Source organism: Leuciscus leuciscus (assembly GCF_965113295.1).
Source record: "Leuciscus leuciscus genome assembly, chromosome: 13".
Classification (NCBI taxonomy): domain Eukaryota; kingdom Metazoa; phylum Chordata; class Actinopteri; order Cypriniformes; family Leuciscidae; genus Leuciscus; species Leuciscus leuciscus.
This window is the reverse complement of record NC_138737.1, coordinates 26800609-26813259: the sequence shown is the minus strand read 5'-3', so window position 1 is coordinate 26813259 and position 12651 is coordinate 26800609. Positions and strand designations below refer to the sequence as shown.

Genomic DNA, 12651 nt, shown 5'->3' with positions numbered 1-12651 from the left:
TTCAGCTATTTTCAACCTGGTCTCTTGCACCCACTGAAGAGCAAGTAACATTGCAAGCATTTCTGTTGTTATTACTGATATACGATTAGTTGCTCTTTTTGCTATTTTGTTCCTAAACCTTGGTATATACACTGCTGATGCAGGATCTGTAGATCCATCTGTATATAACTGAATTACTGATACATATTTCTGACCCAAATATTGATGTACTATTGTATCTTTAGGTTCTTGTCTGTTTTTATCATTTATACTCACTAGAAGTTGAAAGTCAACTGCATTGGGAATAACCATGGAGGTGTTGCTGGCATATTACAGTAGAGCAAACAGCACAGTAACTTATTCCAATATGATGAGCCTCTTAATTTGCTTTCCATCCAAAACTATTCAGATTTATACACTCATGTTCCCAGCAAAGCTGTATAATTTAGTAAAATTATGACTAAAAAGTCAATTTATGTTATGCATTAGCCTACTATTAGACAAAAAAAATAAACTACCCAAATACTTTCTTTTGCTTACCAGTTTATACGTACAAAAAACGAATAGATTACTAAATTTCTAAAAGTTTCCCAACAGTTATTGCTGTCAGAGTCATTCTCAAAGGAAACTTCCCAGGGCTCCGCCCCCTAGTCCCTCCATCCAATAGTACTCTCGTGTTTAGGTGCAAACCACAACACATGCAGTTACTTAGATATAGAAACGAATGTAGCCTGCAGAAGATACCAAGAGCTGCTTAAGAAAACAGGATGACAGAGAAAAAGAAAGGTAAGAAGATGACACTAGAGCCAAATTGTAACTTTTCAGCAATATCACTTAATGAAAAAGCAATATGTCAAGCTTAAAAATAGTTCTGTTGGTAGGCTATTTACATTTTTTAATTAGCAAGTTTCTAAATGTAAATTATTTATTTTTGTTTTAAGAACGTTAACCAACCAATTAATTTAAAGTAATTTATACAATAAAATTGTCAATAAATAAATAGATTATAGATTATATTATGCGTCAATAATATGAAATTATTATTTTTCGTGCAACATTGTAGAATCTGAGCTTGATGATAATGTGCGTAACGTGATGCTTGATACGAAACTTTCCAAAACAGTGATTTTGACAGTTGAGCAGCGGCTGCCTCTACTGGCTATAAAGCGCTATTGCAGTCAGTGAGTTGAACAGCCGGAACGACTAAGTTCGCGAATCGGTTCTTTTGAACCGAACAAAGAACCAGTTAAATTCTTATGCAAATTACATTTATTCCGGAGTGACTTTTTTTATGCTGTACTGTAGCCTACATGTACTATTGCGTTTTTAAGCTTCAATAAGGGTGTTTATTTTCATTTCATGTGTCCCACGCAGGTTGTTGCAGACATGATTCATGTTAATTATTTAGAACCTTAATATAATTTGCATTTAGGCTACATTAAACATTAGGCCTACTGAATTTAAGTTTAATCTCTCTGCGAATATTAAACCCTTATTTCATAAGTGTCCCAATCGACCTGAATGTACCCTATATTACAAATAAATTCTCGGTTCAGTGAGAATTGACTCGAGAAACGCTCGAGTTCAATCTTTGGACGAGTCGTTCGAACCTTTTCTCAACCGGTTGATTCTTCTCAAAAGAATTGATTCGCGAATCGGACGTTCTGGAAAGTCCCGAGCAAACACAAGTTGCAAAAAAGACAGATGAATCATAATAGAATCATAACAGAAATGTCCACAACACACCGCGTGGTCACTTCATTTCTAATGACAAACTCTTTATTTCTTTTCCAGAGAAAGTGAAGTGCGTGTGTCACGCGCACGGGAGCCTGAGAGCGATTTGTTTCCACTCAGAAGTGAAGGGTCCTCTGATAACGCTGAGTGACGGGGGTCGTCGCGTGACCAGGGACGGTTCGTCATTCTGCCACGGACTGACGTTCAGCGGGCGACAGGTGAAGAGACAGGAGAAAGTTTGCTTGAGAGTCGAGCACTGCGTGCGGGGTTGGCACGGAGCACTGCGGGTCGGATTCACGCATGTTTTACCCGAGCAGACAACTTTACCCCCTCTGGCCATCCCAGACTTGACCCACTCTCCACTGTTCGCGGCGGCGGTGGTTCCCGTGGACATTTGTCGGCATGGCTCAGAGATTCAGTTCTGGTTGAAGAAGAACGGCTGTCTGCGTATACGGACTTCTGATGGCAGAACACACACAGAGCAAACCGCTCTGAACGCCAAGTGGCCCGTCTGGGCGATGGTGGACGTCTATGGACAGACCACGTCAGTGATGATGCTTGGTGAGTGAGGCTTCTGATGTATCATATTTGTCTTCTGAGGGCATACATTATTATAAAATTTTTTTTTTGAAAAGTTGAAAAAAGCTGGTTATTTTTGTGCTATATTTTGATAACCTCAAAAAATATACTGTAGCACAAAAATAACCTGATTAGGATCTATTTTTAGGATCATCATTGCACCGCCATAACACTTTTCTGTTTGAAAGAGGCAAGTTTTTTTTTTTACTTTACTTTTTGATGTAAAAATATACATATATATAATTTATGACAATTAATAGGTCATTTTCATTGCCATTTAAGAGAAATAACTGAACTTAAATATACGATCTTGATCAAAATGATCATTCTAGAAGAAAATTTCAGATGGCACTTAGAGGCTTTTGCATCTGAACTCTTCATATATATATATATATATCATTAGTATCTTAAGTGTACGTGCTAGTTTGACCGTTCTAAAAATACATTTTGTAAAATCTTTTTCTTTCTTTCAAGATTTCACAGAACCCTTGTGGCCCTGAGGCTTAAGCAAACCAGGGACATAAATATATGTCTGGTTCTTTTTTCCCCTGCCTAACAGTGAATGTGATCTGTGTATCTGCATTATAGGCTCAAAAAAGAGACGTTGCATCTTCACCAGGAGGTCCTGTCCTGCTCTCACACACATCAAACACACTGAAGATAAAGAAATGCTACAAATAAAGAAGGAAAAATTGAGCATGGTGGAGCAGAGAAACCTGAGAAACCCTTATCTCGTCAACACAGGTAAGAATCTCATAAGTGCATGATATTAATTGTATGATCGAGTACATGTAGTTTCAGCATCTAATCTCTTCTCTTTCCCCCTCAGATCATGAAACTCCTGACTCTGAGGAATGTGTCGTGTGTTACAGTGATGTGGCAAACATTCGTTTGAGCTGTGGTCATAAATGTGTTTGTACTCCGTGCGGCATGAGGGTGTTCATGGCGTTTGGGACCTGTCCTCTGTGTCGTCATCCCTTGGGTTCCTTCCAACCATATGACTAGTTTTATCCCATTTAAACTGGTGGCCTATGGCCTGTTTGTTGAATGTATTTTGTACAATTCATTTCAGAATTGCTTTAATGTACAAATCTATCACTGCACTGTGCAAATTTGTATGTTATTTTTTATTTTCTCTTGTTGCACTATTTCTCATTTGTACATTATTTTACATTCTGATTATTTATGGATATATTTGCGAAAGTATCAGATTATGTTCTTAATCTATTATGTAAATATGTATGTAATATGATTTAAATATATATGTATGTATTGTAAATATGTATGTATGTAATATAAACAATGTTTTTAATTTTTTATTAAATGCATTTTATGTAAACAGTTTGTAGGACTGACTTTTATTCTCAGTTATTCGTCACCTCACAAAGCGTAATGTCTTGCACTACTGAACATTTCCGCCAGGTGTCAGTATTGTGTAGGAAAACAAAAACTCCCAACAACAGAAGAAACAGACAAAAGTTTGATTAGCCACTATTCTAATTCAACATTCAATATGTGAGGCTCAGTGCTGGAGAATAAGTCTACGTTTAAAAGTGGGTGAGCTTTTTCCTTTAAAATAGTAGTTGAAAATATTCAGGAAGGGTGGGGAAGAAGAATTACGGATTTGGGCGTGAGAAATGCAGTGTGTAGGCTACTAAAAAGAGAACGTGCTATATTTGATTTCGTTTGTTTGCTGGCTGTTAGATATTAAAGTCTAGAAGTTATCACTATAGTTTTCTTTTAATTTAAAGTTAATCTTAATAACATTGTGATGCAAGACATTTCAACCAATCAAAATACGTATTTTGTACGGGGGGTGGGGTTGACACACAGGTAAGTTTGCAAAAGTCTTATTTGACAAACGTGTGCTTCTATAGTTGGTTTATTGTTTTGAAACATCTAGTTCAAAATGCTCTTAAATTAGAATAATATTTGTGAATAATGTCCTACGAACTAAAATTCCAGTATCATATTTTTCTTTTAGCTCAATAAAACCACACTGACCCGTGTAATACCTGACAAATTGTAATTGTCAAAGTTAAAGATTAAAAGCGTGTTCTCAGGACAAGACTTTTCCCACAAATTAAATTTGAATTGCATATACAATTTTCATTCATTTGGTTAAAAGGTTTTAATTAATCTTGGTAAATTGTGAGCACTGAATAAGAGCAACCCACAAGCCTTGCCATTTTAGAGATAGCAAATAGATAGATATCCGCGTACAGTGATTTACTGTCAAGGCTAGGCTATAATGTGGTTGGTTTACGAGGCACACGTGAACCAAGTTGTCCATTGCAGACTCTCCTCCTCCAGGCCACGACCACTCCAGCTCCTCAGAAGCGCCCACCCCACTGTTGCTCGTTCTATAGGAAAAATACTGGATACGCTGCAAACTATTTCCTCCCAGAAGACCGTCTCCGCTCTTTCACTCTGCTCACATGATAAAAGTCAAACAAAATAATAAGATAAACTGACATGTGATTTCCTTGAAATGCTTAGTGACATCATCTTTTGAGCTCGTTGTAAACTTGTTCCTCGGTTTAACCCATGGAAATAAACCAATAAAATACTTAGTGACATTATTAAGGAATTGAATCAGGTTCAAACGAGCGGTTGATAATAAATAAGTAAGTTTAATTAAAAATATATTGTTTAACACACTAAAACACATTCTGAAAATGTAAATATAAGAGACCCATAATATAGAATATAGATGTAGAGGGCAACTAAAAGAGTCAGGGACCAGCTGACATGGTCAGGTGTGCGTTTCCCAAAAGCATGCTTAGCCAAATATGGTTGCAAGTTCCATTTAATTGCGTAGGTAACGACGGAACTTGCAACCATAGTTGGTTTCAGGGAACGCACCCCTGTAACAGGTGTCCTTTAGCCTAGTCAATTTCCAACAGGATGAAACATAGCAGACATAACCATCTTCTGAACTGCATCCTGTGAAATTCCCAGAATGTTACAGGTGATTCATTCTGAATCCATTCACCTATATGTACTAATATGGGTTTACATATAGCTACACTTTGGAGTCCCATAATTTAAGTACAAAAAGATAGTCTATTATTATTAAAATATTATGATATTTTATTTGCAGGGTATACTGACGACTTAAGAAAATGTTGCAGTTCCATATGTCTGATAAAATAAGGTAATAAATGAAACAAATTGCACAAGGCTTACAAGTCTATTTAAGACTTTTATAACTTGAGAAACTTGAGAATGGTTCTCTTCAACATGTATGATATTTTATTCCAGGTTGAACTTCATCTAAAACTGTCATGGCAGGAAAGAAAACGCATTTAATTGGAATAAACATAATAGCTGGAAGGATGTTGGACCTATGCAGACCTCATCTGCATCAAGTCAAGTGGGATACAACAATAGCTTCTTTTCTGCATTTTGACTGTTTGAAAATAGGGTTAGTCATATTAATATGTTCACTATAAAAATTTAAATATTTCAATACAGCACATACTCATATGAAAATTAATTAGTAAATTAAAATGATGTCCTGTCCAACTGCATAATACAAAATATTATGTCCCCCCCCCCACACACCACACACACACACACACACACACACACACACACACACACACACACACACACACACACACACACACACACACACACACACACACACACACACACACACACACACACACACACACACACACACACACACACACACACACACACACACACACACACACACACACACACACACACACACACACACACACACACACACACACACACACACACACACACACACACACACACACACACACACACACACACACACACACACACACACACACACACACACACACACACACACACACACACACACACACACACACACACACACACACACACACTTCTCTGAGCGTCTTTATGTAGTAAACTTATTTACTTTAATACTTTATGAAGCTTATCTTAAGATAAGCTTTAACGATGTAGAGATGAGCAGCCTGTATTTATGGACAATATCAATACATCCGGTAGGTTATTTTGAAAACATTATCGCATTATAATAAAAAACTTATCATTAACTTAAAGGGTCATGAAACCCCCCTCTTTCAGCTCAAGTCTAGCTCACAATCTTTTTGAAAAATGCAACTTAAATGGGCGTGGTGGCTGTGAGAAGGGGAGGAGAGTGGGTGTGGTTCGACACGGCATGGGAGGGGGAGAGGGAGGGGGAGGGAGGGGGAGGGAGGGGGAGAGGGAGGGGGGACTGTCATCGCCGGTGGCCCATGATTTTAGACTGTCTCTAAAAATCAGTGGTAACACGTGAGAAAATGCTATTTTTTTTTTATAGCTGTCAAAGTTAAAGTCTAATGAAATACACGGACACCTTATTTTTGTCCTTTCAAAAGTAACTGAATGCCCTGCTACAAATATTAGCCTACAGTAATCATAATTGTATTTAAAACATACAAATTGTTTCTATACACAATATAAATGCATATATTTGAAAATAATACATTTTCCACTTAAAAAAAAAACGAACCCTGGTTTAGATGTGTCCGTGGTTGATGGCCAACCAACCGCCCGCAGTTAGAGTCTAGCCCTGGCAGCATCGCGGGGAAAGATGCACTGGAACTTCTGCACCACGAAAACAAACGCGCGTCCCACCAATGCCTCTCTGCTCTCTCATCTACTACGCGATATCACAGTTAATTTGACATGTGTGTCATTGGAAAGTTCCACGTGGTGTAATGAATAATTAAGAGCATTCACTAAGAGCAAGTGTCTTCTAATTGGATAAGAAAACTCAGTCACTTAGAACAATCACTATGCAAAGAATAAAATATAGCTGACATACCATTCCTCACCAAATCAATCAAACAACACACATGTTTTAATGCTGTAACAATAGCTTCCACTCTGACAGCTTGGTGGAAATTTCACCAAATCACAAATTCTATACTAGCTCCATCTAACCTCACCCCACTGTGGAACAACCGTGACTTCATAAGCAATAAAAAAATACTGAATTTTCGCACATGGGCTGAAAGGGGTATCACCCACATTTACCATATTTTCAAATCTAACACATTAACAACATTTCCGCAATTGGCCCAGGAGTTTGGCATCGGGAGCAATGAATTTTTAAAATACCTACAACTCAAATCTTCTGTTCTGGCAAAAATAAACATCAGAGCCACAAATTTAGAACTTCCACCGGCAATATCAGACTTGGTTAACATTTCCTCTCCAAAGAAACTTCTCTCTAACATATACAAAATCATTTCAAATCAACTTCAGACCATATACTTACCAACAATAAAATGGGAAACCGATCTCTCAATAGCTCCTGATGCCAACTTCTGGACCCAAATCTGTAAAAACATCTATCTCATGTCCAAAAATGCTAATCTTCAATTAATACAATACAAAACACTTCATAGAACACATTACACGGGCAATAGATTAGCTAAAATGGGTTTCACATCAGAAGTTTGCACACATTGCAATCACAATTCTACAGATACATACATTCATGCAACCTGGCACTGCACTCCAATCAAACACTTTTGGGAAGAGGTCACACAGTCACTATCCACTATAATCGGCTGCCGCATCCCACTATCGCGTCTCTTTGCTTGCTGGGGGACCTCACAATAATTACTGATAAAACTATAAACTCTAAAATGCTCCTCATAGCTCTAACCATCGCCAAGAAAACTATCCTCATGAACTGGAAAACTCGTAACAACATACACATTAACCACTGGAAAAATCTTATTACAGACTTCATTACAATGGAATACACATCTCCCCCTTATAATTACGCATCTGAAACCGACCTCTGCCATCCAACACTTTCTGACCTCTTACAACTATGAATCCCTTCTCTCCTCTCAACTCCGACCCCTCCCACCTTTTAATCAACCCACGGATATCACTGCATTTTTGTTATTTTTGTCATCATAGTCATTATTTTCATTAATGTTATTGTTATGATTATTATTATTATTTTTTATTATTGTTGTAATTGCTGTTGTTGTTGTCGTTGCTCTCATCATTGTTATCACCATTGCCATCATCATCATCATCATCATCATTATTATTATTATTATTATTATTATTATTATTGCTGTTTTGGAATTACTAACCTGGTGTTCATTGTTATCACTACTGCTGTGGTTAAATCAATTGATTATTTCCAATTCCTCCCTAATCTTTTCATGTGTTTTTAATGCACCACAAAGTAGAATATAAAAAATAAAATAAATAAATAAGTGGATGTGTGTGTATATATGTGTGTATATATATATATATGCATTGAAAAACCTCATAAACACTCAGGCAGGCAAGACAGGTGAGAAGTGGTTTCCATAGGACAGCATCTCTGTCCCAAGTTGAGACACTCTCACACTGTACCTCTTCTTTTAATGCACCTTAGACACTACACATAACATAAAAAAAAAATAAAAAAAAAAATAAATAATAATAATAAATAAATATATATATATATATATATATATATATATAGTATAGTAGAAAATAGGGACTGAAGAGATGTGGGAGGAGGGTTATCTTGTATTATAATATATTATCTTATTATATTATCTTCTATTATTATCTTACTATCTAAAAATGTATTTATCTATAGAGAGTGCTGACAATCGTAATTGTTACATAGGAGAAAAGATAGAAATTAAAATTAAAATTGACTAATACAATGTTGGCAGTATGATGGTAGTGAGGAGTGGTGGTGGTGATGGTGATGAAGATGGTAATAAATAATAAATGGTTACTTTGCTTACGCGCACACACACACACACACACACACACACACACACACACACACACACACACACACACACACACACACACACACACACACACACACACACACACACACACACACACACACACACACACACACACACACACACACACACACACACACACACACACACACACACACACACACACACACACACACACACACACACACACACACACACACACACACACACACACACACACACACACACACACACACACACACACACACACACACACACACACACACACACACACACACACACACACACACACACACACACACACACACACACACTTTTATTTCACTTCTGGAATTATGGAATTACTAGATTGTTCGTTACTGCACTATTTTGGTCTGTATGTCTGTCTGTTAAATAAAAAAAATTAAAAGGACTGTTCCCGAGTCCTGTTCCCGAGTCCTGTTCCCAGTCTAATTTGTATAGTTTGTGGTCTGTTAATAAAGTGTGTGCTGCATTTGGATCCTGCCTCATCTCTGCCTCAACCGCACCACGTTACAGAAGAACTCACCACATTGTGATCCAGCAGCCATGCCTTTCTGGAGTCCAGACGTCCAGATTCTCCGTCTCCGTCAAGAGAATCGCACCATAGAAGAGTACGTTGCGGACTTCGTTGAACTGGCACATCTCGCACAAATGAGCACAGAGTGCTTGATAATCTTCTTCCGCGGGGGATTATCGGAACCACTCCGATCTCTGATCCCCGACCCTGATCCTCACGGTACTTTGGAGCAGTATATTGACATTGCCCTGCAACTGAGTGGTTCAGCTTTTACTGTGGGAAGGTGGACGAGGAGCCCCGCGACTCCACAGTATTCGCCAAACCAGGGTCTAGTCATGTCACGCTTGACGAGCTGGAGAATCTTCACTTCACGCCTACCATCAAAGCTGCCATCGGATCGGTCTATTGCTGTTCAGGACTGGTCTCCAGTATGGCTGATCCTTCACTGATCTCAACGCGGAAGTCCATAAAGGTTGCCGTTCCAGGGTTCCTTTCTGCCAAGACTGCCAGTCCAGAGCCTGCACCGTCAGCCCCGTCCAGTCCCGAGCCATGCCCGCCGAGCCTGAGACTGAGAGCGCCATGCCCGCCGAGCCTGAGAGCGTCATGCCCCTCGAACCAGAGCCAAAGCCCTCTTCACCGCTGGTCCTGCCCAGCTCAAAGCCCTCTTCGCTGCTGGTCCCGTCCAGCCCAGAGCTTCCTTCGCCGCTGGTCCCGTCCAGCCCAGAGCTTCCTTCGCCGCTGGTCCCGTCCAGCCCAGAGCTTCCTTCCCCGCTGGTCCCGTCCAGCCCAGAGCTTCCTTTGCAGCTGGTCCCGACCGACCCAGTACCTTCAGAGCTTCACATCTGCCTTGACGAACCTGAGCTTCACGTCAGCCTAGACGAACCAGAGCTTCACGTCTACCTAGACAAGCCAGAGCTTAACCTCAGCCATGACGAACTTGAGCTTCACGTCTGCCTCAACGAACCTGCACCTCATGCCAGTTCTGACGAGCCTACTCCTCACACCAGCCCTGTCGAGCCGGCACTTCTGGTCCCGCCCGCTGCACAGGAGACTGTTCGTCGCTCGTCCATCGAACATGCAGTTCCTGAGCCATTGTCAGTTGCTGAGCCCATGTTAGTTCCTGTACCGGTTCCTGTTCCAGCCTATGTCCCCGTAGGTTCCCCCAAGTATTTTTTTGGGGGGGGGCAGTAGGTCCCACGAAAGGACCATGAAGGTCGTGCCGCGGCCGCCCGAAGGGTCCTCTCCGCCGTGGCCGCCCGAAGGGTCCTCTCCGCCGTGGCCGCCCGAAGGGTCCTCTCCGCCGTGGCCGCCCGAAGGGTCCTCTCCGCCGTGGTCGCCCGAGGGGGCTTTAGCGCCCTGGCCGCCGGCACGTCCAGCTCCGCCCTGGTCACCAACCCTCCACGGCCCAGGCCCGCCTTGCCTATATCCTGGTCCCGGTTCCCAGTGCGGGCCTGGCCCTCCGTCCCTCCCCCAAGACCGCCTCCGCTTCTCCGCCCTCCTGAACTTTTTGTTGTTTTAATGGCCGTCAGGAGCCGCCCATGGGGGGGGGGCTATGTCACGATGTGGGTTTTGTGTCCTGTCAGGTTCTATGGTTCCCTGTCTTGTCTATTAGTTATCCCAGGTGTTGCTGATTTACCACGCCCCTGTCCCTGATTATTTAAACCCTGTGTTTCAGCCTTGTCTTTGTGAGTTCTTGTATGTCTTACAGTTTGCTGTAGCATGTTAATGTGGATGTTCGTTCCTGTTCTTGTATCCTGTTCCCGAGTCCTGTTCCCAGTCTAATTTGTATAGTTTGTGGTCTGTTAATAAAGTGTGTGCTGCATTTGGATCCTGCCTCATCTCTGCCTCAACCGCACCACGTTACAAGCTCTAAGTCAGTTTAGTTCAGAAATGTTTTTAGGGAAATAGATGTGGCAAAAAGCAGAGGTGGACAAAGTACACAACTTCCTTACTTGTGTGAAAGTACAGATACTACTGGTCAAATATTACTCCGTTACAAGTTGTAAAGGCCGATTTTTACTTAAGTAAAAGTACAGAAGTTGTTTTTAAAAGTACTTAAGTATCGAAAGTAAAAAGTAAATGTCAGTGCATTGTTTTATTATTGTTGCATTGTTGTAAGTAATACTTACAGTACCTTATGCCTCTGAATCTATGCCTGCCTAGCCTCATATCAATATCAAATTTATTTCTAGAACACAGTTCCAGTAGTGGGATTGAATGTGAGATTGAATAAGTGCACTAATGGTGCAATAAATAAATAAGTGCAATAATGTCCACAATGGTTTCGGACACCCGAATGGCTGTTCCCTCAAATATTGCCCTATTTAAAGTTTTTTTTGGCTTTTAGTATTATGTTGGCCTTATTGTTATTTATAAACTAGTGTGCTCCAAAACAATGACAAAATTCGCATTTAGAAGACCAAACCCAACGTTGAAAATGAAAATGAGGTTGATGTCAGAAACTAACATCAGTCGGGTTTCATTTCCAACCAAAAATCCAACGTCTGTCCGACATCGGATGCTGACATCAAACCGACTTTCATCTCCAACCAAAATGCAACCCCTGCAACCAAAATCATCCCCTTAGTGACGTTACTACTTTCTACTTAAGGACCATGACATAATTATAGTGGAGTAAAAATTACGATATTTGTCTTTCAAATGTAGTGAAGATAAAGTAAAAAGTTTCCAGAAAAATTATACTCAAGTAAAGCACAGATACTCAAAAAGTGTACTTAAGTACAGTACTCAAGTAAATGTACTTTGTAACTGTCCACCTCTGGCCAAAAGTAAATTTTTTTTAACATTTAATTTAAAAACGATGGATGTTAATAGGGAGCTGGTCTTCTCTTCTGCTGTTCTAAGAGCTTCTGTAAAGGCTGCAGAGATTTGATCCCATTCAGACACAAGAGCATCAGTGATGTCTGATTTTGGGTGATGTCCCTCAAGCATATCAAGATGCACTCTACTTTACATGTATGTTCATGTGCAGGTTCTATGCACCTGTTAGAAAAGGGTGTAGCTGGAATA

At 40.1% G+C, this 12651-nt stretch overlaps 1 protein-coding gene across 1 annotated transcript; it reads left to right on the top strand.

The window, feature by feature from the left end:
- Window positions 1–660: 660 nt before the first annotated feature.
- Window positions 661–3454, top strand: LOC309512277 (E3 ubiquitin-protein ligase NEURL3). Its single transcript, XM_082187796.1, has 4 exons — window positions 661–765; window positions 1774–2274; window positions 2881–3036; window positions 3122–3454. The coding sequence occupies exons 1-4, from the start codon at window positions 747–749 to the stop codon at window positions 3295–3297; spliced, it is 852 nt and encodes a 283-aa protein (XP_082043922.1). The 5' UTR covers window positions 661–746; the 3' UTR covers window positions 3298–3454.
- The last annotated feature ends 9197 nt before the right edge of the window (window positions 3455–12651 follow it).